This window comes from Mauremys reevesii, linkage group 2 (assembly GCF_016161935.1).
Source record: "Mauremys reevesii isolate NIE-2019 linkage group 2, ASM1616193v1, whole genome shotgun sequence".
NCBI classification, from domain to species: Eukaryota; Metazoa; Chordata; order Testudines; family Geoemydidae; genus Mauremys; species Mauremys reevesii.
The window spans coordinates 252,495,226-252,522,490 of record NC_052624.1 but is presented as its reverse complement, the minus strand read 5'-3'; the positions used below and the strand labels follow the sequence as shown (position 1 = coordinate 252,522,490).

General features: G+C 44.5%; 1 protein-coding gene across 6 annotated transcripts in view; it reads right to left on the bottom strand.

Annotated features, from left to right (window-relative positions):
* The window catches only part of RIMS2 (regulating synaptic membrane exocytosis 2), a 787,778-nt gene that overhangs the window by 655,084 nt on the left and 105,429 nt on the right, over positions 1–27,265 (bottom strand). Inside the window, exons 2-3 of one of the 6 annotated variants that reach the window (XM_039525817.1) lie at positions 11,018–11,050; positions 10,534–10,620 (exon numbers count right to left, since the gene is read on the bottom strand). The exons of 4 other annotated variants lie outside the window; for them this stretch is intronic. In XM_039525817.1, the coding sequence (XP_039381751.1) occupies positions 10,534–10,620; positions 11,018–11,050 (120 nt within the window). The remainder of the gene's footprint in view (positions 1–10,533; positions 10,621–11,017; positions 11,051–27,265) is intronic. One more of the 6 variants, XM_039525805.1, reaches the window with a different exon arrangement.

Here is a 27,265-nt window from a genome sequence, read left to right as displayed (position 1 = left end):
CTGATTTACTGCCTCCACAACCAGTGAATTAGGAGTGGGGTGGGTAAAGAGAAATTTATCCCATTTTGCTGGAACGTAGTATTTTTTGTCTGACCTTTTACAGGAAGGAGGGGCCTTGGCTGATGTCTGCCTGATGATTTTGGCAGAGTCCATTATGGCAGCGTTAATCAGCAGTGCTATTTTTGCCGATGGGGATGCCTGGAGGATGTCAGTGAGCTTATGTTGGGTCTCAGGGAGTTCAGACAAGGTGATGTCAAGGGAGTCTGCCACCCTCTTGAAAACATCCTGAAAGAACTTGAAGTTATCCCCCGATGGGGGGGGGTGGCATGATTGTTTCATCTGAAGATGAAGATAAGATATGCATAAGTAGCAAGGTGTCTCCTTCAGGTACGTCCTGCTGTTCTTCAGTCTCCTCATCCTGGGCTTCTGAAGGTGCCGGGTCCATTGGTGAGGGACAGCATGGTGCTCTGGAGACCGATGGGTAAACAGTCTAATGTTCTGGGCCCTATTAATGGCCCATGGGTCCCAATATGGTCAGTTGGGTGGGAGGACCATGGGAGGTGGCAGCCAGGATTGCAGCTTCCAAGGTTGCGTGTCTACTAGTGACTGGTGATGTGAGGGACCAGCTTTAGGAGAGGAGTGGTGAGACTGTACAGTCCTGGATTGTCCTCCTCATCATCATCACTGGAGAGAGGTCATGATGAAGCCCCTGGGGTGATGATCTGGCTTGGTCTGGGCCCTGCTGGGGTACCATCGGTTCTGAATAGCGGGGGTCCCTGGCGTAGAAGAAACTGCCAGGTCTGCCTGTCTAGTGAAAAGTTGCACTACCAGGAAGCTCAGTGCTGGGGATGGCAGCATAGTCTGAGAGGAGACCGTCAGAACCGTCGGTGCCAAGGTCTTGCTGAACTGTGTATGTGCAGCAGGTGGCACCATTACAGTGGTCAGTGCTGGGACGTTCTTTGGCATGGTCCATGCCAAGCTAGGGAGCTTGGCTTTAGATCACACACCTGACTAAGAGCCTGCCCGTACTGGGTCCTTGGCTCCTTGGGAAAGTCTTGGTACGGAACATTCCTGATGCCTCTCAGTCTGAGGCTCTCAGTACCGTCGGTACTGGGGCAGATTTTTCACCAGGAGACCGTTTCTTTTTTGGTGGATCTTGCTGTGGAAATGACTGACACTGGTGTTTGGTTGCCTTTTTAGGGGCAGGGTCCTTGGAAGCTGCCTTGGTAGCGGAGCCCTTGTCTGAGGCTGCTGCTGGCAACCATTGGCCAGGAGGCATCCTGGACTCTGGGTCGGAGGTTGGCTTGAGGGATTTCTCCATTGTGAGTAATTTAAGTTGGAGGTCCCTGGCTTTTAGTGCCTGACAATCAGTTTTTTACAGTGAGGACACTTTTGAGGAATATGGGTCTCTCCGAGACAGCAGACACACTGAGCATGGCCGTCTGAAACATGGCCTGATAGCCTGCAAGTCAGGCAGCATTTAAATTCAGGGGAACCAGGCATGCCTGAGGAAGGTCCAGCTCTGGAGAAAAATGGGGTAGCCCATATTTAAGCAGTCATTGTTGGAGAAGGCCCACCAGGGGCGGGAGGGGGAAAAACTACCCTAAAAAATTTTTTTTTAAATATGGAAGAAATTAAAGTAATGTTAACCAAAGTTAACTAGAATAGAGGGGATAAAAGAAAAAGGACAGAATATGAACTTTCTACGAAGCTGAAGGGGCACTGCTGGTGCTCCGACTCAAGCCAAGAGTGGTAAAGAAGGAACTGGGGGTCGGTTGACTGCGCATGCTAGGCAGCCGCTTGGAGTGGTGCGAGATGGTTGCTGCACATGCACGGTCAACTGGGGCACTACTACTACTAATCTCCGATTAAAAGCTCAGGGCACTAAAGCACCTAAAGTGGAGCACCCACAGGGACACTCCTTGACAAAGAACCATTTTTTCCAGGAACTAAACATATTGTAAATAAAAGACTGAAATAACTTATTAATCATTTATCTATGTTCATTTATTTCTGTGCTTGAAGTAAATAATCTACTGGTGGACTTCCCAATTATCTGAAAGTCATGACAATGTTTATGCATCATGTCCAAAATTCAAACAATAAACAACCATTTATTTCTATTAATAATTTTTGAGACACTTCAATATATTTTTCTTAATATATTTTATTTTAACTATCAGTGTGGCAATCTATTTTAAAGATTTTTTTATGCAGACACTGATAAACATATCCACTATCATTTTCTTTAATGACCATTTTGTAATTTTATGTAGAAAATAATGTGTATCATATCAAAAACCTCTACCTGTCAAGTGTTCTCCTATGGGATTAATGAGATGGCACGGAGTTCATAAACTGAAGCAATGTTATATCCTGATACTGTTTTACAATTGATTTCACTCCTTTGTTTTATTTTAGGCAACAGTGCTGTCATGAACATACAGCTAAAGGTAGCATAAAATCCCTCCTTTTCCTGTAAAGGGTTAAGAAGCTCAAATAACCTGGTTGGCACCTGAGCAAAAGGACCAATGAGGGGAGAAGATACTTTCAAATCTGTGGGGGAAGGTTTTTGTTTTGTCTCTCTCTCTGTGTTCTCTCCAGGTCAGCAAGGAATCAGGGCAGGGAAAATACATCTCCCAAAGCCATACCTGAACTAAGCATCTAAGATTACAAATTGTAAGTAATAGGAAGGAAATGCATTAGATTATCTTTTGTTTTAGCTTGTGAATTGTGCCTATGCTAAGAGGGAGGTTTATTCCTGTTTTTTTGTAACTTTAAAGTTTTGCCTCGAGGGGAATCCTCTGTGTTTTGAATCTTATTACGCTGTAAAATTACTTTCCATCCTGATTTTACAGAGGTGCTTCTTTTACTTTTTTCTTTATAATAAAGTTCTGGTTTTTTAAGAATCTGATTGGTTTTTAGTGTCCTAAAAATCCAAGGGTCTGGTCTGGTTGGTATATTATTCTCAAGCCTCCCCAGAAAGGGGGGTGAATGGGGCTTGGGAGAATATTTTAGGGAAACAGAACTCCAAGTGGTCCTTTTCCTGAATCTTTGTCTAACTCACTTGGTGGTGGCAGCAGTACCCATCCAAGGACAAGGAAGGATTTGTGCCTTGGAGAAGTTTTTAACCTAGGCTGGTAGAAATAAGCTTCAGGGGTCTTTCATGCGGGTCCCCACATCTGTACCCCAGAGTTAAGAGTGGGGAGGGAACCCTGACAAGTGCCTTGAGGGAGATGAACTGAACAATTACATTGTTTGCTGAATAGATACAGTGCATGATTGTTATGACAGAAACTTTTATAATTCCAAATTTTGCCCACTGTAACCAGAGGCCACTCTATTCCAGTGGGGTAGAATACACATGACAAAAATGTAGGCATGTGAGCAGGAGATCACAGTGAATGAGTATATATGGCAGAAATCAAATATTACTCAAACTGCATAGCAAAAATTTTATATCATTCTTGAGTGACTGAATATCAGTTTATTTCAAGGTTTGTCTCTAGAAATAAACTAAAATTAATAAACAATCTGCTAGTGGTTTATTTGAGGTTCTTGGCCAGAATGAAAACAGATGTTTAATAAATGAGCATTTTTCTGAAAATATTTGTTTTATAATATATCAGGTTTGGCTAATAATAGAAAAGTTACCTTGGTTTGTGGAGATTTATCTTGTAGAAAAATTAAGATTCTGTAACATCTCATTTTGTAACAAATTTCATCCATCTCCCCTACAAAAGTAACAATAGCCTCATAAAAAACACAAGATATCTGTCTATTAACATACTATTGTTATAAGCAGAGAGAAAGCACTGAATTTAACATGCTTGATTTGAGAAATCTTTTTCCATGTGTGGTCACTATGTTGTGATAAGTAGTGTACTTTTATTATATCTGGCTCCCCACCCCCACTCAAAACTAATCTTACAAATATAAGAAAATACTTTCTTGATTCAAATTATTTAGATAATAAATAAACAAATAATCAATAATACCCTCTGACATAGGATGCATTTGTAACTAGTAGCTGAAAGTCTGTGCTGTCACAGATATAATTAATGAAATCATGTGTGTGTAAAAAGCCAAAAATGGCTGAGAACTTTAAAAATTGGACTGCAACACACCATGAATCCCAGTGATATTCTAAACAAAAAGAACTCTCAACTTTGCTTGTAGCTCTTTTCATCACTTCAGACTGATTCATCATGCATTCTAGGATTCAGAGTGATATTTAGGGTTACTGTTTGTGCTGTCATGTGGGTGGTTGTGTTGATTTGTGTGGGGGTTGTGAAGTGCTGGGAGAGTTGTGCGTATTTGTGCAGCTGGTGAATCAGGGGTGTGTGCTGTAGTGAGGTGCGTTTGGGATTATTGTGTGTGCTATTGTATAGGTAGTTCTGAAGAACTGTGGCAGTTGGGCCAAACAAACCACCATCTGTGCAGTCTCCCTAACAGAACCAATAAAATGGTAGCATGAAAATTAGCTGTAAAGTAAGGGTGGCGATTGGTTGAGTTACTTGTGATATATACCACAGTGGTCTAGGATTTATGGCATGGCATAGATACATGCCTTGCTGTCGCATGGGGGGACCACAAATCCCAGGGATGATACAACCTGGTAATATTCTGAACAAAAAGACCTCCGAACCATGCTTGTAGCAATTTCTATCGCTTCACACTGACACAACAGACTTTCTAGGCTACAGAGTGACACACTCTGGAATCTTATTATATTAAGAATGCCATCCTCCTGATAAATTATCAAAAGCCAGGAAAGAAGGTTTGCTCCTGTTCATATTGTAGGCAATGAGAGTTCTACAAGGATCATCAGCAGAAGCAGTTCTAAGGTGACTTTAAAAACTCTACCAGTCATTGATGCAGTAAATTATGTATATTCTCTCTGCTGTAAACACATAACTTTCTTTAGTAATAGTGGGTGTTACACATGTGCACCAAAATAAAAATATGTTTACATATTTCAAAAAATAATTTTGCAACTGGCTAGAATAATTTTTATGTATTTCTTTAACCTTAAATGTTATTTAGGGCACCTTGATATGTTTAAAATATGGTATTACTATATTCTTAAATTATCTTTAACAGATCAAGTTGCATTACTATAGTAATAATTAATATATTATGCAACACTTCAAAAAATAAACCACCATGTCCACATGCAGAAATAAAATATTTATATTCTGGACATTTCTTTAAGAAGCACATTTTATAAACCTTGTTCTTTTGAAGGGAGCTTACTATAGAATACAATTGCACAACTTTTCAACTTGCTTACAATACAAAATATTATAAACTCAGGCCCAAATCCTGAGGCATACTGAGCACCTGCAACTCCCAGTGAAGTCAAATAATGTGAATCTACTTTTCAATCAAAAATACACTAAACCTATTTGCATTAATCAAAAATGATAGGCCAGAGGCTGATGGTGAAAAGGGGCCATAAAGCTGCATAAGCTGGGCAGCTGAGGATGTCTTCAGTGTGAGGAATCCCTGGCTGACATACAAACATCCGGGACAGTGATGAAGATGAAGTATGTGAGAGCTGGGGGACAAAACATTCTAAGTCAAGAGGCTATGCAATAAACTCCAAGGGGAAAGCAAGCAAATTCATAGTCAGACTATGTTTGGAAAATGCTATGAAACCTTCCTCTTAGAAAAAGCCTTTCCAACATAACGAGAATGACATTCACAGGATTAACACCACCCTATATCCCCCCCCAAAATAGTACCCCACACTGTTTTTTCCCCCTAAAAGGGAAGAGAGCAAGAAACATGTAGCCCACTACAGACTCCATTATTGCTATTGATTTTATGTGGGAGATGCTCGGATACTATAGTGGCAAGCATTAGTATAAAACTCTACACAGAGTGAGTGAGTGTAGCCTGCTCCATGCTATTTCCCAGTCTCCCCCAGCAATCCCCAGCTGCAACAGCCATCTGCAGGGCATAAAAAGGCAGAAAAAAGTTAGGGAACCCAGATAAATTATACCATTGGCTGAACCAAAATGAATTGAAATGCTAGCATTACTACTTAGGCTTCAGACCTGAAAAGTGGAGTGAAAGCTGCTTCATGATGAGAATTCTGTAGTGTTAATAATTAGAGTCCCCTCAGGAATCAGGATGTCTCCCCTTTTATCAAAGTCCTAACTGGGAAAACACTGCAGGTTTCTGTCTCCTCCCGTGTAACAAGACATTTCTATACAGGATTACATTAACTTTTTCACAAATGTACCAATTCTGAACACATCACCTATTTCTTCTCCTCCGTCTCTTCCTGCTGGCACGACAGAGCAATTTGGGACATGTCTTAGGGAGAAGATAGCATACTGGATGGCCCAAGTTAATTGTTTTGAAGGGGGGGTCTGAATTTTTTCTTGAGCCAGCCCTCACAGAGAAGACATATTGCCAGGATTGGCCTGCTAAACCCAGGGTTGTGAGTTCAATCCTTGAGGGGGCCACTTAGGGATATGGGGCAAAAATTGGTCCTGCTAGTGAAGGCAGGGGGCTGGACTCAATGACCTTTCAAGGTCCCTTCCAGTTCTAGGAGATTGGTATAACCTCTGTCAACTCAAAAGATCAATTTAAAAACAAACACTTTAACTTACGTTACCAATAATGAATGAGAAAAGTAAAATTTCAACTGGATTTTCCTTCTCCAAGTTTATCTGCTAATTCTTATTCAAATTAGAAAGTTTGTTTGTAGGCCATGGTACTTCTAGTTCATATACAGCAGCATAACAAAATATCATGTTCATGTACTAGTCTATCTAGAAGTTTTTGTATGTTATTTCCCATATGCTCTAGAAGAACAGTATGCAGTAGCTCTTCAAATCTGTGTTACTAGAGATGTGAATGTATAGCACTGCTAAATTAATGGTCAGTTAAAGAGTATTTTACAAGTGTGTAGATTTCTTGTTTTTATTTTTGCTTGTAATAGACACCTAACATTATGGTTATGGACCAACAGGGAATGCCTTACTGCCTTCTTCACCTAGTATGCATTTCTCCAACACACAGAGTCCCTTCTGTATGTTTCCATCCTCAATTCCTTCAGCACCCCACCACACCTTCCTCCCGTCCCCCACTGATTTCATCTTGGGAATTTTAGAAACAAATCTAGCCAGCTTATTGTCCCTCTTTTCATCTATACATACCCCTATTTGCCAAAGACAACAGATCAATTGTAGTATCTTTATACACAGGTTTTAGACGTTATAGGTACTGAGGTGATGTATCTGAAATAATACAATACACAGTACTTTTATGTCTTGAAAAATATCACACTAGACTTTTTGTGTGAAGATTTTTTTCATATTGCCTGTTAATAGTGCAAAAGCATTACAATCAAACTGGTAACCCTAATTCATCCATTAATCCCATTAACCTCAGATGAATAAAGGTTGAAGGATCAGACCCTTCAATGACTTCTGAATACTTGTAACTGAATGTCTGAAGAAACCACGTAAATGAGTTTTCTTCCAGTAACTGAATTTTATAGATATTTATTCTCTATTAGATTTTGTAAGCTTATTTTTGTCTGAAGATACTTGTCAATATCAAAAGAACATTTTTTAAATAATGAAAAAAAATATTAAATATTTTACCACTTCGTTCACAGATTGTCACCAAATTTTACTCTCAATTAAAGGTGGTTAAAGTTTTTCACTAAAACTTTTTTGCTGAAAAATGGCCTTTTTTCCAAAACATAAAACTTTCATGAAAAGTTATGTATGTTTGTTTTTAAAAGTTTGTACTTTTTCACTGAAACTGAAAATTGCAAAATTTTTCATGTTTTTCACACATTTATCCTCCTTCCTTTTCATTACTGAATACAAAAGAATGAATGATGTTTTGTTTTCCCACACACACACTTTTTCATTCTTCTCCTCCTCCATTAGCCATTTTGTAACTTTTCAAAATTTCCTCACCTTTGAAAAGTGGAGAAAACACACACACAACCTGGACATCATTTTATTGTACTCACTGACAAAAAAAGAAAAATAGAGGAGAAAGGAAAAAAAAATATTTTTTAAATTTTTCAAAATATATTTTGGCCAAAAAGCAATTTTAAAAGGAAAAAATTTTGAACCCTGCAAGAAATTTTGAATTTTTTTTGCAGAAATTGTTTTTCCACTTTTTGACCAGCTCTATCCCCAGTTCTAGGAGCCCTGCTGTCATGACTTCAATGGGAATTGCGCATACACCAGAGCAGAATTTGGCTCAGTGTTCACTATGCCAAATATCTTGGTGTTTTAAGTAATTTCATAGCATAGTGAGCTGAACGTAAGCAGTAACTAACAGAGTTATATTCCATGAAGAAAAAGAAAGGATCTTCTATAATTTTACCAGAAATCTATGATTTTAGGATTACAAATTATACACTCTCCTGTAGAAATTTTTAAAAGGATGAAATCATAGCTGGAGGATGATGACTACTCTTCTATTTTTCCCCTTCCTTTTCTGATTCTAATTGCTGCATAATAAATCATGCTAATTATTAGACAGCTATTATAATGTTAAAAGTGAATATTCCTCATAGTAGATCGCTGGAAAGTAATACAGCCAGGGGCGGCTCTAGGCACCAGCAAAACAAGCTGGTGCCTAGGGCGGCAAAATCTAGGGGGCGTCCCCTGCGGCCGGGGGGGGCGGCAGGCTGGGCCGGCGGACCTGCCGCAGTCATGCCTGCGGGAGGTCCACCGGAGCCCCGGGAGGACCGGACCTGCCGCAGGCATGACTGCGGAGGGGGTGCTCGTCCCGCAGTTCGGCTGGACCTCCCGCAGGCATGACTGCGGCAGCTCAAGCGGAGCCGCCGGACCCGCGAACCGTCCGCAGCTGCGGGAGGTCCAGCCGAGCCACGCGGGACCAGCGGTCCCTCTGCAGTCATGCCCGCGGGAGGTCCGCTGCTCCCGCGGCTCCCGGGCGCCTCCCGCGCATGACTGCTTGGGGCGGCCAAAAACGTAGAGCCGCCCCTGAATACAGCCTACAGAATAATTGAGTGAAATTAGATACTTCAGATATCATAAAAAAGTATGAATAAAACTGAAATAGTTAGTGTGTGTCTGGAAAAATATAAGTAAAACAAATATATAACTTTATAGTTAAACATTTCTGCTGCTGTAGTTTAGGTTGTCAATATTTCCATTATTAACCCTTTTTTGAGGAGGTTATTGCTTTCCTTTAAAAAAAATTCTAGCTGAAAGTTTTAAAAGTTTCACATGAAATTTTGCACTCAAGTAGTTTTTTTATACACTTACAAGCTAAAAGATAAATTTGATAAAATCTATACTGTAATTTTCTCTCTCTCTCTCTCTCTCTGTATATGTATTATATGTAGTTATGTGCCAAATCATACAGCCCTTTCTAAAGAATGTTTGCAAGGACTGCAACATTCAGGACTTAGTAATACCCAATCCCATAAATTTTTCTCCTGTGCAATTTTTTGAAGATTCTTATGTTTCTCAATATATATATTTCACAATAAACTAAAACTGCCATTGCCTATAATAACTAAAAGAAACTCAACTAAATATATATTTAACAAAGGGACCAGACATGTCTTTGAAAAATATATAAAAGAAATAATAAAAATGCCTATTTTAAAACCACCTAAGCATGTGCCCAAAAAGATGTTTAAAATTCATTATATAAACCAACAAGACTTTTCCCCATAAAATAAGTAAATAAATAAAATAAAACTTCATAAATTAAAAAGTGATACTTGGTTAACATTAAGGCTGTAACACTTATCTAGGAAATTTGAAATTAAAGTTATTCTTAACTTTCTTCTCTTTTTATTTTCAGCTGCATGATTTAAGTTCAACCGTAAGTCTGAATCTCCTAGCTTTGCCAGGTTCTGTTCAACCTTAACATTAACTGTTAATTTCTCATATGGTTCTCCTTAAAGGAAATCCATCATGGCATGGCACTGTAAAAGGACCATCAGCGAAATCCTGTCCACATGATGTCAATGGCAAGACTCCCATTGACTACAATAGGACCAGGATTTCACCTCATATCTGTCAAAGCTCAGAAACTTTACAGATATTTCAACATCATGAAAAAAATGAAATGGAAAATTCCCAGCTCTTCAAATGTATTATGTATATTTTAGAGCATTCTATGTATGACCCATATCATAAATACTGTGTATCTACATAGACCTGCTACATATAATACTACATGTCTGATAATTCAAGCTTCCCATGCATAGAACTCATGTTAACTTCATCGGAAGTTTTTCAAAAAGAGTACTTGCAGGGAAAGGCATTAACTGGAGTAGTGAGAGTTCCTAAGATTTTTTTTTCTAATCTAATCAACTCAACTGTCTGGTAAAAGTGGGCCCTCACTTAATTTGCATATTTTTCTTTGCTAATCAAAGCTCTGAAAGCAAAGGCAGTGTCAGCTTGTAAAATGCTCTTATAAGGATGTTATGAATGGGAAAGTATTTAACACATACTCTCCAGTATGTTTTAATGCTAGAGACATTAATTAGTCTACAGAGAGCAGCTTACTTACGTCTGGGGCTCCTTTTCATTTTGTTGTTTTTGCTGTGGCTGAAGAACGTTATTTACCAGCTCAGTGATCCCACTAAAGGGAAACCACCTGTTTAAATAAGCAAATAATGTGACTGAATAACCAAATAAATCATACTAGTTTAAATGTTTTCTTACCCAATAATAATAGAAATATACAGGTGGAAAAGCTACAGCCAATGGGAATGTTAGCTGCAATAATAAGTCAGCCACTAAGGATGTAAGGGAAATAAAGTTTTACACTTAACCAGGCCACAAGCAGGCAGCAAGAAACTACATCCAGTTAACATGTGGATGAAGTAAGAAGCTGCAGGCAGCTCTCTTACAAGCCAATCAGGAAGCAGATGACAAACTAGCTGCAGCCTATCAGGTATTAGTGAAAGCTAATACCATCAAAGGTGCAGAAAGCAGAACATGGCAAAGGTAGAAAAGTCAAGCCTACTGCACTTTTAAGATATTTTACTTACTGTGTTGGTTGTGGTTTTTGTTCTTCTTTGACCCTAAAAAAATAAGTTTGCACAACTGAGTGCAATGTACTGGAAAACAGTTTCTGTCTGCAGTTCTATAATCTACATCCAATGGGCAAAAATAGTTTAATTTTGTATTAAACTAGATTTACTTAATACTTGTCCATATATTTGTAGTGAACTGTATTCTTTGTTAACTTTCACTAAGACTAAAAAATGAGGTAATGTAACATTAATATCTAAAATTCTGTTGAAATGAGTAGAGTGATGTACTGTGATTGATTCCTAATCTTTAGACAGAATAGTTTATCTTATTAGAATATTTTTAGAAATATATTAACCTACAAAATGGAAAAAGGGTGGAGTTTTAATCATAAACTAATATATTAATATTTTGTGCTTTTATATTTCTGATGGAGAAAAATATTCAGGGTCTACATGTATAGTTAAATTTTCACCGATTGTAATTCAAAGTGAATTTAAACTCTTAACCAAATATTTAAAATCTAGTTTCCTGAACCAGTAGATTAATTTAGAAGATAAACCTTGATTTCACTTGCTAAATTACATTTCTATTTCATGCACATCAGTGTACAGTACAGCTATGAAAATTAAACAAGTCAGTTTTGTTTGAATAAACCTTATTAAGACTTGAAAAAGGCTGACAACTATTTATTACCCACCATAGCTATTAAGCAATTCTAGTAAGGTCAAATGTCTTTAAGAAAACATTTCATCTGAAGTACATGCTTAGTTTAGCAGTGCTCTACCAACACCTAATTACGCTCCCATCTCACACAGCAAGGGCCACATATACACATAGAGTCCCATGTTGTGAAGTACAGAAAGTCATAGAACTTTACTATAACCTGTGCCAAAAATTCAAGCAGTAGCCAACAGTTTCCTGCTTTCTATGATGCCATAATGAATTACTACTGTGAAAAGGTTCAATGAACATCCACACAAAGGAAAACTAGGAAAAGAGTCAGACACATATAAGATGGTTACTCACCGTAGTAACTGTTGTTCTTCGAGATGTGTTGCTCCTATCCATTCCAGTTAGGTGTGCGCGCCGTGCGTGCACGGCTCTCCGGAACATTTTTACCCTAGCAACTCCAGCGGGCCGGCTGGGCGCCCCCTGGAGTGGCGCCGCTATGGCGCCTGTTATATACCCCAGCCGGCCCGTCCGCTCCTCAGTTCCTTCTTGCCGGCTACTCCGACAGTGGGGAAGGAGGGCGGGTCTGGAATGGATAGGAGCAACACATCTCGAAGAACAACAGTTACAACGGTGAGTAACCGTCTTTTCTTCTTCGAGTGATTGCTCCTATGCATTCCAGTTAGGTGATTCCCAAGCCTTACCTAGGCGGTGGGGTCGGAGTGAGACGTGGCAGAGTGTAAGACTGCGGAGCCGAAGGCTGCATCGTCTCTAGATTGCTGCACCAACGCGTAATGGGAGGCGAAGGTGTGGACAGAAGACCAGGTGGCCGCTCTACAGATGTCCTGGATGGGAACATGGGCCAGGAAGGCGGCCGACGAGGCATGCGCTCTCGTTGAATGAGCAGTGAGGCGGCATGGTGGCACGCGAGCAAGCTCGTAGCATGTCCGAATACATGCCGTTACCCAGGAAGAAATCCGCTGGGAGGAGACCGGCTCACCCTTCATGCGATCGGCGACTGCTACAAACAGCTGGGTCGAACGCTGGAAAGGCTTCGTCCGCTCGATGTAAAAGGCAAGGGCCCTGCGGACGTCCAGGGTGTGAAGCTGTTGCTCCCGAGGCGAGGCACGCGGCTTCGGGAAGAAGACCGGGAGGAAGATCTCCTGGTTGAGGTGGAAGGGCGACACCACCTTAGGGAGGAAGGCCGGATGTGGTCGAAGCTGTACCTTGTCCCCGTGGAAGACGGTGTATGGTGGATCCACCGTTAGAGCACGAAGCTCAGAGACTCGTCTCGCTGATGTAATGGCAACGAGGAAGGCTGTCTTCCAGGAGAGGTAGAGCAGGGAGCACGTGGCCAAGGGCTCGAAGGGGGAACCCATCAGCTTGGCTAGCACGAGGTTCAAATCCCAGGTTGGGGCAGGACGCCGCACCGGCGGGTACAAGCGGTCCAGGCCTTTAAGGAAGCGGGAAACCATCTGGTTGGAGAAGATGGACCGACCTTCCACAGATGGACGAAAGGCGGACACTGCTGCCAGGTGAACTCTCAAGGAGGAGACCGCAAGACCTTGCTCCTTAAGGTACCAGAGGTAGTCCAGGATGGTAGGGACAGGGACTACGAATGGATTGAGGCCTCGTTGATCACACCAGAGTGCGAATCGCTTCCATTTCGCCAGATAGGTGGAGCGAGTGGAAGGCTTTCTGCTCTCTAGCAGGACTTGCTGTACTGCCACCGAACAGTCCCTCTCTGCGTGGGTCAACCACTCAGGTACCAAGCTGTAAGATGGAGGGACTGCAGGTTCGGATGGCGGAGTCTGCCGAAGTCCTGGGTGATGAGGTCCGGCCACAATGGAAGGGGGATGGGATCCCGAATGGAGAGCTCGAGCAGCAGGGTGTACCAGTGCTGCCTCGGCCAGGCCGGAGCTACGAGTATGACGTGGGCTCTGTCCCTCCGAAGCTTCAGGAGCACTTGGTGTACGAGCGGGAACGGAGGGAAGGCGTAGAGGAGGCGATCCGTCCAGGGGTAAAGGAAGGCGTCCGACAGGGAGCCTGGCGAGCGACCCTGGTACGAGCAAAACAGGTGGCACTTCCTGTTCTCCCTGGAGGCGAATAGGTCTATTTGGGGAAACCCCCACCTCTGGAAGATTGTGTGCACGACATCGGGACGGAGGAACCACTCGTGGGAGAGGAACGACCTGCTGAGATGGTCGGCCAGCGTGTTCTGCACTCCCGGAAGAAAGGACGCTTCCAGGTGAATGGAGTGGGTCACGCAGAAGTCCCACAGGAGCAGCGCTTCCTTGCAGAGGAGGGAGGAGCGTGCTCCGCCCTGCTTTTTCACGTAGAACATTGCTGTGGTGTTGTCCGTGAACACTGTCACGCAGCGGCCTTGCAGGCAGGTGCGGAAGGTGTGACACGCCAAACGGATCACTCGCAGCTCGCGGATATTGATGTGCAGAGCGAGCTCTTGGGGCGACCAAAGGCCTTGGGTGTGAAGGTCGCCCAGGTGAGCCCCCCAACCGAGCACTGAGGCATCCGTGGTCAGAGTGGTGGATGGATGAGGAGGGTGGAACGGGACGCCCGCACACACGACCTCCGGGTCAAGCCACCAGCGGAGGGACTCGAGGGTCAGCTTGGTGATCGTGACCATCATGTCGATGGGATCTCGATGCGGCCGGTACACCGACGCTAGCCAAGACTGGAACGGGCGGAGGTGGAGCCGCGCGTACGCGGTGACATACGTACACGATGCCATGTGGCCCAGGAGGCAGAGGCAGGATCGTACCGTCGTGGTCGGGAAGGTGACAAGGTCCCGGATGATGGAGACCATCGTCTGGTGCCGAGAGCGTGGTAGGCAGGCGCGGGCCAACGAGGAGTCGAGGACCGCTCCAATGAACTCCACCCGCTGCGACGGAATCAAGGTGGACTTCTCGGTATTGATGAGAAGACCGAGTCGCTGAAAGAGGGACAGGATTTCTGTCATCTGGTCCATCACCAGGCGCCGAGACGTTCCGCGAACCAGCCAATCGTCGAGATACGGGTAGACGTGTATCTGACGACGGCGGAGGGCTGCGGCAACCACTGCCATGCACTTGGTAAACACTCTCGGTGCGGTGGATAGGCCGAATGGCAACACTGCGAACTGGTAGTGAGTGTTGTTCACCACGAAATGCAGGTAGCGTTGATGGGGAGGGTAGATCGCGACATGGAAGTAGGCGTCCTTCATGTCGAAGGCGGCAAACCAGTCTCCCGGATCCAGAGAGGGAATGATGGTCCCCAGGGTGACCATGCGAAACTTGGGCTTGAGCAGATGTTTGTTCAGCTCGCGAAGGTCCAGGATAGGACGTAGCCCTCCTTTCGCTTTGGGGATAAGAAAATATCGGGAATAGAATCCCCTGCCCCGCCTGTCTTGAGGCACTGCCTCTATGGCACCCACGCTCAACAGAGTCTGGACCTCTTGTAAGAGGAGTTGCTCGTGAGAGGGGTCCCTGAAGAGGGACAGGGAGGGTGGGTGGGAAGGAGGGGCGAAACAAACTGAAGGCGGTATCCCGACTGTACTGTTTGAAGCACCCAGTTGTCCGTTGTTATTCGGGACCACGCCGAAAAGAAATGGGAAAGGTGGTTGTAAAACAAAAGGGTAGGATCCGGTAGGGAGAGTGATCGGCCGTCCTCGGGCGTCCCATCAAAAGGCCTGTTTGGACCCTTGGGGGGCCTTGGAAGGGGCCTGGGCCTGATTGCGCCTGTTGCCGGATGGTCGACAGCGATTCGGGCCTGGTCGCCTGCTGTTGTACGGGTGATACCGTTGTTGCGGGAAAGACCGGGAGGGTTGTTGTCGGAAGGACCTGCGCTGAGGAGCCGGTGTGTGCATCCCGAGGGTGTGGATGGCGATGCGACCGTCCTTCAGCGTCTGGATCCGGGAATCAGTTTTCTCAGAGAAAAGACCCTGTGTGTCAAAGGGCAGGTCCTGCAACGTATACTGCACCTCCGGCGGCAGGATGGAGGACTGCAGCCAGGAGATGCGCCGCATCGTCACCCCTGAGGCCAAGGTCCGAGCTCCCGAGTCCACAGAGTCAAGGGCGGCCTGGATGGAGGACCTGGACGATTTCTTCCCCTCCTCCAACAACGCGGAGAATTCCTGGCGGGAGGCTGTTGGTAGGAGCTCTGTAAACTTCACCAGGGACGCCATGATGTCGTACACGTACCTGGCGAGGAGGACCATCTGGTTGGCGATGCGAAGTTGCAAGCCGCCCGCCGAGTAGACCTTGCGGCCTAATAGGTCCATTCGCCGCGCGTCCTTCGACTTTGGCGCAGGGGCAGGTTGACCATGCCTCTCCCTGTCGTTGACCGACTGAACGACCAACGAGTCCGGGGTCGGGTGAGTATATAGATACTCGTAGCCCGTGGGGGGAACAGAGTACTTGCGCTCAACCCCACGGGCCGTAGGAGGGATGGACGCAGGCGTCTGCCAGAGTGTGGTGGCATTCTTTTGTATCGTCCGCATGAACGGTAATGCCACGCGCACTGGAGCCTCTGCTCCAATGACATTCGTTATGGGGTCCTCGTCCTCCTGGACCTCCGCCACGGGGAGAGCCATAGCCGTCGCCACGCAGCGAAGCAGGTCTTGGTGCGCCTTTAGGTCTATCGGCGGAGGCTCCTTGGCCGACGCTCCGGCCACCGCCTCGTCAGGTGAGGACGAGGAGGATAAGCCCTGGACGACAGCCTCCGACGATGGATCTGCTGACTGCTCGTCGGCTGGGTCGGGCTGCGTGTGCCTCTGGGGTTCAGGCGGTATGGAAACCGCGCCTGGTGATGAAGGGGCCGGTCGGCTGACGGTTGCCTCTGGTACCCTGCGCTCGGAGGCAGGGGCTCTTGGGGGGAATGGCACCCCCTGAGTCTCGTACTGGGCCCAGGGAACCCAGAAGCCCCACTGCTGTGCCCCCTGAGGTTGGCCTTGTGGGGTAGGCGGCAGGTGCCTGTAACTGTCTGCCCCGGAAGCAACCGACGCGGGGCGGGATGGCCATGGAGGAGCCAAGGCGCTGACGAATTGCGCCGCCGACTGAGGCAGTCTGTCCCCGGACGGTGCCGAGGATCGGTGCCGGTCTGCACGGTACCGGGATGGTGACCGAGACCACTGTCCGCTGCGGTGCCGGGAGCTCGACCGGTGCCGGGAGCTCGACCGGGATCCGGACCTGCGGCGCCGGGAGCGGCTGCGCAAATCGTGGTGCCGGGAACGGTGCCGGGAAGCAGACCTCCGTCGGTGCCGACGCGACGGCGTTCGGGACCTGGAGCGACGCCGGGAGTGCGACCGGTACCACGATGTCGAACGGTACCGGGCCTGCGGCCGGCGTCGGGACGGTGACCGGTACCACGATGGCGAGCGGTGCCGCGATTGCGAGCGACGGGACGGTGACCTGCGGCGGGACCAGGAGCGTGACCGGGACCGGGAGCGTCGTCCGTGCCGTCTGTCCGGAGAGGGGGGCCGTACCATCATTGCCGGCTTTCCCGCTGAAACGACAGCCCGCACCAGCGGTGCCAGGGGCCGGAGGCTCGGTGCCTCTGTGAGCTCTATGAGCTCGCGCGCCGTGGAGAAAGTCTCCGTCGATGGCAGCCAGAGCTCAACCGCGGCCGCTGCCGGGGAGCATGGCGGTGCCGGACTCGACGGCCCTTGCGGCGCCGGAGTCAACGGCCCGGTGCACGTCCTGTGCACAGCCACAGCGGGGACCGCAGGTGGCGCAACTGTCTTGGCTGCTGGGTCCTCAGCGTGGGGCTTGGCACCCACTTTCGCCAGCTTCCGCTTCCTTGACGGCGAGAGGGAGCAGTGCCAGGCCTTCGGTGCCGGTGGCTGAGGATGCGTAATCTCGGTGCCGGAACGGCCCGGGGCCAGCGGTGCGCTCCGGAACGATGAAGCCTTCGGCGCCGGCGCGGACGGTGCCGGGGGCTGGAGCGAAGCCTCCATGAGGAGCTGCTTCAATCGTATGTCCCGCTCCTTATGCGTCCGGGGTTTAAAAGAAGAACAGATAGGGCACTTATCTGCCCTGTGACTCTCGCCGAGGCACCGGAGGCAGGAGTCGTGCGGGTCCCCTACTGGCATAGGCCGCTGGCAAGATGCACAGGGCTTAAAGCCCGGTGCCTTGGGCATGAGCCCGCACCGGGGGAGGAAAGGGAGGGGAAAACCCCCCTTAACCTTATCCTAAAAACTAACTATCTAACTAACAGAAACTATCTACACTAATCACTAAACGAACTATATACATGAGAAGGTAGCGAGAGCTAGGGTTGTGGAGGACAGAGAGCACTCCACAGTTCCAACTGGCCGTCACGGGCGGTAAGAAGGAACTGAGGAGCAGACGGGCCAGCTGGGGTATATAACAGGCGCCATAGCAGCGCCACTCCAGGGGGCGCCCAGCTGGCCCGCCGGAGTTGCTAGGGTAAAAATGTTCCGGAGAGCCGTGCACGCACGGCGCGCACACCTAACTGGAATGCATAGGAGCAATCACTCGAAAAAGAACAGGGTAGAACATGATATCCTGAAAATATTTCATAATTTACTACATCAGAGACAAAACATACAGCACAGAATCAATAACTTCCTATCACTGCTTTGCCTCTTTAGTATATTACAATATCACACACACACACCCCACTATGTTAAAAGAAAGTTACAGTTGAAAAATCAAGCACACAGATGCAGAAGTTAGGAAATGTCTGAATTAAATTTCCCTGTGCAACTTTAATTCAGCCCATATATTTGTAGTGAATTGTACCTATGTATTATAATTAAGTCTTTAATCACATGATCAAATACTATTTTTTCCATAGGACCTCTGCCTCATTCAGTGCCCATAACGGACAGTGCCCACTGAATGGGTAGCTATTCAATACAGTAACTCCTCACTTAACGTTGTAGTTATGTTCCTGAAAAATGCAACTTTAAGTGAAACAATGTTACACTAATCCAATTTCCCCATAAGAATGAATATAAATGGGGGGTTAGGTTCCAGGGAAATTTTTTTTTTGCCATACAGTGCAGTACTATAGTTGGGAGGTGCCCCCACAGGCAAGGAGGCTGAAGGTGCTGTAGGCTAGGAGAAGCATGTTTCACAACAGCAGCAGCAGCAGCTTCCCCTACTTTGCAAGCACCAGGGGCGGGAGGCTCAACCCTCGGCCCACCCACTCCACCTCTTCCCCCAAGCTCCGACCCTTAACCTGCCTCTTCTTCCCCACCTCCCCCTTTACTCCGCACGCCACATCCTAGCTCCTCCCCCCTCCCTCCCCTGCCTCCTGCCCAGGGCAATCAGCTGGCTTGTGGCGTTCAGGAGGCAGGAAGGAGGGGGAGGAGAGAGGACATGGCATGCAGACTCCCCCTGCCTCCTGAACACCGCAAACCAGCTGATTGCCACAGGCAGGAGGAAGGGCAGGGTGGGGGAGGCACGCCGCGTCCTCGCTCCTCCCCCCTCCCTTCTGCCCGTGGCAATCAGCTGGCTTGTAACATTCAGGGGGCAGGAGGGAGGGGGTAGGAGTAAGGACTTGATGCACAGCCTCCCCTCTCCCTCCCCTTGCCTCCAGTCCACATCAATCAGCTGGTTTGTGGCGTTTGGGAGATGGGAGGGAGGGGGAGTCTGCGTGCCAAATCCTCACTCCTCCCCCTCCCTCCTCAATGCCACAAGCCAGCAGATTGCCATGGGCAGGAGGCGGGGGGAGGAGGGGAAGGTGCTGATCCGTGGGGTCTGCTGGCAGGCAGGAGTAGCTGTGGGGAGGGCATAGGGGAGCTGATAGGGGGGCTGCCAGCTGTGGATAAAGCAGGCAGCCAAATAACATTATAGTGAAGCATTGCACACCTTTAAATGGAGCATGTTCTGTAATTGAGCAAGGACATAAGAGCGAAACAACGTTAAGCGAGAGGACGTTAAGTGGGGAGTTACTGTAGTTCTTTGTATCCTTCTCATTCAATGTAAGGTCCAAGCCTTATTTACCACATGCCATCTGCACTGAATAAGAACATAAGAATGGCCATACTGGGTCAGACCAAAGGTCCATCCAGCCCAGTATCCTGTCTACCAACAGTGACCAATGCCAGATGTCCCAGAGGGAGTGAACCTAACAGGTAATGATCTCTCTCCTGCCATCCATCTCCACCCTCTGACAAACAGAGGCTAGGGACACCATTCCTTACTCATCCTGACTAACAGCCATTAATGGACTTAACCGCCATGAATTTATCTAATTCTCTTTTAAACCCTGTTATAGTCCTAGCCTTCACAACCTCCTCAGGCAAGGAGTTCCACAGGTTGACTGTGTGCTGTGTGAAGAAGAACTTCCTTTTATTTGTCTTAAATCTGCTGCCCATTAATTTCATTTGGTGGCCCCTAGTTCTTATATTATGGGAACAAGTAAATAACTTTTCCTTATTCACTTTCTCCACACCACTCATGATTTTACATACCTCTATCATATTCCCCCTTAGTCTCCTCTTTTCCAAGCTGAAAAGTCCTAGCCTCTTTAATCTCTCCTCATATGCGACCCATTCCAAAGCCCTGATCATTTTAGTTTTCCTTCTCTGAACCTTTTCAAAATGCCAGTATATCTTTTTTGAGATGAGGAGACCACATCTGTATGCAGTATTCAAGATGTGGGTGTATCATGGATTTATATAAGAGCAATAAGATATTCTCTGTCTTATTCTCTATCACTTTTTTAATGATTCCTAATATCCCATTTCTTTTTTGACTGCCGCTGCACACTGCGTGGACGTCTTCAGAGAACTATCCACTATGACTCCAAGATCTCTTTCCTGATTAGTTGTAGCTAAATTAGCCCCCATCGTATTGTATGTATAGTTGAGGTTATTTTTTCCAATGTGCTTTACATTTATCCACATTATATTTCATTTGCCATTTTGTTGCCCAATCACTTAGTTTTGTGATTTCTTTTTGAAGTTCTTCACAGTCTGCTTTGGTCTTAACTGTCTTGAGCAATTTCGTATCATCTGCAAACTTTGCCACCTCACTGTTTACCCCTTTCTCCAGATCATTTATGAATAAGTTGAATAGGATTGGTCCTAGGACTGACCCTTGGGGAACACCACTAGTTACCCCTCTCCATTCTGAAAATTTACCATTAATTCCTACCCTTTGTTCCCTGTCTTTTAACCAGTTCTCAATCCATGAAAGGATCTTCCCTCTTATCCCATGACAACTTAATTTACATAAGAGCCTTCGGTGAGGGACCTTGTCAAAGGCTTTCTGGAAATCTAAGTACTCTATGTCCCCTGGATCCCCCTTGTCTACATGTTTGTTGACCCCTTCAAAGAACTCTAATAGATTAGTGAGACATGATTTCCCTTTACAGAAACCATGTTGACTTTTGCCCAACAATTTATGTTCTTCTATGTGTCTGACAATTTTATTCTTTACTATTGTTTCAACTAATTTGCCCAGTACTGACGTTAGATTTACCAGTCTGTAATTTCCGGGATCACCCCTAGCACCCTTTTAAATATTGGCGTTACACTACTATCTTCCAGTCATTGGGTACAGAAGCTGATTTAAAGGACAGGTTACAAACCATAGTTAATAGTTCCGCAATTTCACATTTGAGTTCTTTCAGAACTCTTGGGTGTATGCCATCTGGTCTCAGTGACTTGTTACTGTTAAGTTTATCAATTAATTACAAAACCTCCTCTAGTGACACTTCAATCTGTGACAATTCCTCAGATTTGTCACCTACAAAGGATAGCTCAGGTTTGGGAATCTCCCTAAGATCCCGCAGCCAAGAAGACTGAAGCAAAGAATTCATTTAGTTTCTCCGCAATGACTTTATCATCTTTAAGTGCTCCTTTTGTATCTCGATCGTCCAGAGGCCCCACTAGTTGTTTAGCCAAAGAGATGTCCTGACCAGACTGGGCCAGAGAGAGAGGGACCTATATGATATCGCCCTCTTCACTGGCTCCAGCAAAATCCCAAAGACCACCTAGAATGTGAGACTTTGTCACACTCCTCTCCCACATGTATTTTCCTGTCCCACCATACTACTTCTCTTTACTATCCCTCTCTTTTGACTTCTGTTCAATAAAAGTCTGACTTAGCCAGGCAACACTGTGTATTTTGTAACACTGCTGTAAGAGAGATAACTGAAAGTAATGCCCTAGAACAGCCAATGTTGATACAAATTTGCCAGGTCTCTGAGTGGCTAAGACCATTTGCTGTGCCTATGTTTTTCCAGCAGTAAAAATGTAGTAAGAGTTGACATCAGAGACAGAAGCAATATTTTCCATCTTTACTATCTTTTCTTTCCCTATGTATTTTTGTTTTGTTTTGTCTTCTAGGAAATAGGACAGGACTTTAACAATAACAGCAACAATGATAGCTCCAGCCCATCTCAGCTAACTTATCTTTTCCCCAAAAAAGACACTTATTACCATCTAAAAGACTGTCAAACAGGGGTGCGGGTGGATTCCTTCTGAAGACTCTCGACAGGGAAAGGGACAGGGAACAATGAATGTCGTTAAAATGAAAGCCTTTCTTAACATTTTACATTTCAAATGCCTTAACTGTTTTTCCTGCTTTTCTGTATCTTAAATAGAAGAAAGATGTTAATCGTGTGTTTTCCATGGTACTAAACAGGTTGAGGTCTCTATATAAAACGCTCTAAAGCTTCTTTAACACTGTTCAATGTTGAACAGTGACAGGGTCATGTTAATACTTAACTCTTTGGGCCCATGTATTCATCTAAATTAAGACAAGAGGTCCTACAGACAACAGACTCATGCACTACACAGACCTAATAGATTCCTTGAGCGCCATCTATCCTCTGTGCTGAATGAGGCAAAGGTCTTCCTTGACTTTTTAATATAATTTCCTAGGTTTAATAACAACAACAAGAAGAAGAATCCTGGAAAAAATGAAATGCTACCATACGAACCCTTTACAAGGGTCATCAACAGAACTGGAATCTTTAGATCCAGAGCACAGAGCTCTATACAACTTGAGCTAATGGAGTAATTGATAGCAGTAGAAGGCTGTTATCCTCTATGTGAACAAACCACTAAATGGGGATCTGACACACACTTTTCCAGCAGGTTTCAGAGCTATTTGCTAGACAGCAGAGGAATGCTGAGATTCAAGGTTCCTGGGTTCAACTCATATTCTTGAAGAGAATGTGCTTTTGTGGTTACAAACCAATATTCACACATTGTCTCTGTTCCCCCTTCTCTTTCCTCACCTTGCAGCCTGTTTCTGCCTCCAACCACCTCCCCATATTCCTCCCTACTGCTCACCCCTCTTTATGCTAGACACGATTCTTCCTTCTCTTGTGTGCCAGCAGTGGAACCCTTGAGGGCACAGAAGAGACATTCTCAGTGCAGCTGTAATCTGAGAATTTAGCTTCCAAATTCCATCAAGGCTCAGTTGAGTATGTGTGAATTGTGATTTTTCAGATGCTAAGTACTTGTTGAAATTTGGGCAGATTTTCATGGTCCACCTGCCAAATTTGAAGCCCATATTCCATATTTTATTTAACATAGGCAAAACAAAATATTTTCCCTAACCCCAGTCTGAGAAATGGCAAAATTATAATCAGATGAAAACAGGTTCTTAGAATGGAAAGTATTAGGCAGCCTTAAGAATAGTGGTCCTGCCTACAACCTACAGTAACAATGATTACCCACTACTGAGAGATTATTTACAAATGGAGGGCGCTCAGACAGCAGAGATAAAAAAATGGCTAGTGCTACTCCACTTGCAGGAACATGTAAAGAAATACAATACTCTATTATGCTCAATACAGGGTCTGTTGTTTTTAGCTTTCTAAAATAGATTTTGTAGGCCACCAATTTTGTCCAGTGTCTTTTGGGGTTCCTTCTCCTTTAATCTTCAGCATGTGCTGACTAACCAGATCCATTAGCAATGTCTTTAAGGGGAGTAGATCTCGGACAATCCAGTAGAAGGAGGCTCTGGACTGGCAAACAGTTGCAGGACACCAATTCCTCCCCCCGCTCCATGAAAACACCTGAGGTAAAGTGGGGAGGGATTTGTCTTTGAGAAAAGTATGTGTGAAGGAAAGAGGAGAGAAAACAATGTAACAGTCAGATTAGGAAATCTCAATATCTCTGTATTTAGAAATCATAGTATCCTTATGAAATCCAAATGATACACTATTCTTCTATTCATATAAAACTGTACTTTAAGATTATTGATTAAATTGATGATTCTCCTAAGGCTGGAACTTGCGCCATAGTTTTGTTTCTGGCATTTGGCATGGGTATTAATAACAAAGAAAATACTACTACTTAGCACTTTTAAAGACTTAACTTCTCCAAGCACTGGACAAACATAGACTATTAATCGTCATTGCACCCTTTGAGATACTGTAGTGAAGTAAGATACACTTGATATCTGATACACAAAGATTAGGTGACTTGACAAAGGCCAGAATCAAGTCAGTGAAATAATCAACACAGTAACTGATAGATTCCAAAGTGTCACAAGGCGCCTCCATCACTACCCAGTGAACCTCACTGCCTGATTAGTTCAGGTGATTCCACAATCATAAACACATGCCAGGCTGTTTATCCTTCATGAAGGTGTGCATTTATTTCCCCCTTACCTCCCCATAACATGAAACACAGGCTTATAGCAAAGACAAACTTCCCTGCAGCCCTCACTCCCCAGCCCAGGCTCACTCTCTGAGTTACCTCCCAAGAGCTCCTTCTAAGCTCCCCAATTACCTTGTTAAACCAGTCATTATCACCCAGGTGCTCACAATCCCCCACCAGAAGGTGTGTCATTGCCTTCAGTTGGGCCTGCAGCCTCCTCCAGGCTGCAGCAATGTCAGTGACCAGGGTGCTGCTGATAGCATCCTGTCACACAAGGCCAGACGGGACCATTGTGATCATCTAAACTGACCTCCTGTATAACACAGGGCATAGAACTTCCCAAAATAATCCCTCTTTGAACTAGAGCATAGAGTTAAAAATTGCCAATGATGAAGAATCCACCACAACCCTGGGTAAATTGTTCCAAAGGTTAATTGCTCTCACAGTTAAAAATTTACAGTTTATTTTCCATCTCAATTTGTCTAGCTTCAACTTCCAGACATTGGATCATGTATACCTTTCTCTGCGAGGCTGAAGAGCCCATTATTAAATATTTGTTTCCCATGTAGGTACTTAAAGACTGTCATCAAGTCGCCCCTTAATTTTCTCTTAGTTAACCAACTAGATTGAACTCCTTACATCTATCATTATAAAGCATGTTATCTAATCTTTTAATCATTCTCAAGCTTCTTCTCTGAACCCTAATTTATCAACATCCTTCTTGAATTGTGGACACCAGAACTGGATACAATATTCCAGCAGTGGTCACACCAGTGCCAAATACAGAGGTAAAATAATCTCATTACTCCTAGTTGAGATTCCTAAGTTTATGCATCCAAGGATTCCAGTGTCCCTTTTGGCCTCAGCATCACACTGAGAACTCATCTTCAGCTGATTTATCCACCACAATCCCCAAGTGTCACTGCTTCCCAAGATAGAGCCCCCTCCCCCATCCTGTAAGTCTGACCTGCATTCTTTGTTCCTAGATGAATACATTTACATTTAGCCATATTAAAATGCATATTGTTTGCTCGCACCCACCTATGACGCAATCCAAATGCTCTGTGTAAGTGACCTATTCTCTCCATTATTTACTACTCCCCCAATTTTTGTGTCAACCGTAAATTTTATCAGTATTGATTTTATATTTTCTTCCAGGTAATTGATAAAAAGGTTAAATACTGTAGGGGCAAGAACCAATCCCTGTGGGACTCCAGTAGAAACACACCCACTTGATAATGATTTCCCAATTACAATTACATTTTGTGAGACATATCAGTTAGCCAGTTTTTAATGTGTACCATGTTAATTTTGTATCAGTCTAGTTTTTTTAGTCAAATTGTTGGGCAGTATCAAGTCAAATGCTTTACAGAAGCCCTAGTATATTATATCAGTGCTACTACTTTATCAACCAAACTTGTAATCTCATAAAAAAATCAAGTTACTTTGACGGGATCTATTTTTTATAAACCCAAGTTGATTGGCATAAATTATACTAACCTCCTTTAATTCTTAATGAAGTCCCATTTCAGCCCATTTCTCCTTTATCTTGCCTGGTATTGATGTCAGGCTGACAGGCCTATCATTAGTCGGGTCATCCCATTTATCCATTTAAATACTGGCACAACATTTGCTTTACTGCAGTCTTCTAGAACTTCCCCAGTGTTCCAAGAATTATTCAAAATCAACAGTACCAAAATAGTGAGCTCCTCAGTCAGCTCTTTTAAACTTTTTGCATGCAAGTTATCTGGACCTGCTCTTTTTAAAATTATTTTAAAAGTTTTTAAAATGTTTTAGAAAGTCAGTGGTTCCTGACTTACCATCCCATTATTAGATCATTAGCACTTCCCCTAAACAAGTAAACCATTGTGTCATCGGCATCCACTGCATTTCGCAACTTGCACAGCCTGAAAAAATTGGCTATATCAAGCACTTACATACAAAATTAAATTACAAAAGTTAATAAACTGGAAAAATAAATAGATAGGTAAGTAGATGAGCTGCACAGCTTCCTTCAGTCTTAAAATGTTCGTAACAATATTTAGCTTTACATAGTTTTTGTAATCTTCAAAGTGATGCACAAATATCAACCAGTTTTCAAAATACCGCTAGGACTTATCGTTATCCTTATTTTACAGAAGAGAAAAATTGAGACAAACAGGAGTCAAGCGATTTGACCAAGGACACAAAGCAAATCAATAGCATAGCTGGAACTAGCAATCAAGACTGCTACTCCAGTGCTAATTCCTGTAGACTGCCCTGATTCCCATGCATTACTTTTATTCCATAGTATTATTATTGTATGTGGGGGTGTTGGTATTTTTCTCGTTTAAAAATTAGTTAATTAACTGTTCATGAAAGGGATTGGATTGACCACTCTGGAGAGAGATATATTCCGTTTACCCAAAGAACAAGTACAGCCTGGGCAGTATGGTAGTGCAATCTCTGCCAACATGACTTTGCTCTGACAGAATAGTTAGTTTCCATGTCTATTCAATCTTATCCTCTCTAGGGACATTGCGAGTTGTAATGAGTAAACTGGTGCACTGAAATTGGACTGAGATCACCAACTCATTTAACTTAGGCCAGTGAACAGATGGCACATGATAGTAATTCTTTTTTTATTATCAAAAACTAGGACTCCGTTCATTCCAGCAATCTAAAAGGTGAAAGATTCTGCATCCCATTTCCAGTCTCATGAGACATCCAGTTCCACTTATGGCAAATTTTAGATCTCATCCAAAATAACAGCTGGAACATCAGCCTCACATTTCCATTTTCTCAATTAGACCCTGATCCTGCAATTGTTTACCCATGTGTTTAAATTTGAACATGTGAGTGATTCCACTGAATCACTGACTCATATCAGTGTTTGTAGGATCAGGACCATTTGTCAGAGGATTTCAGTCTCCACAACGTCTACCTGGCTCCTTTCACAAAACCAAGATTCACTGTAAAATATTAAAAGAAGAAATTGAGGCCTTTAGTACTTCCGTGGCAATTTTTG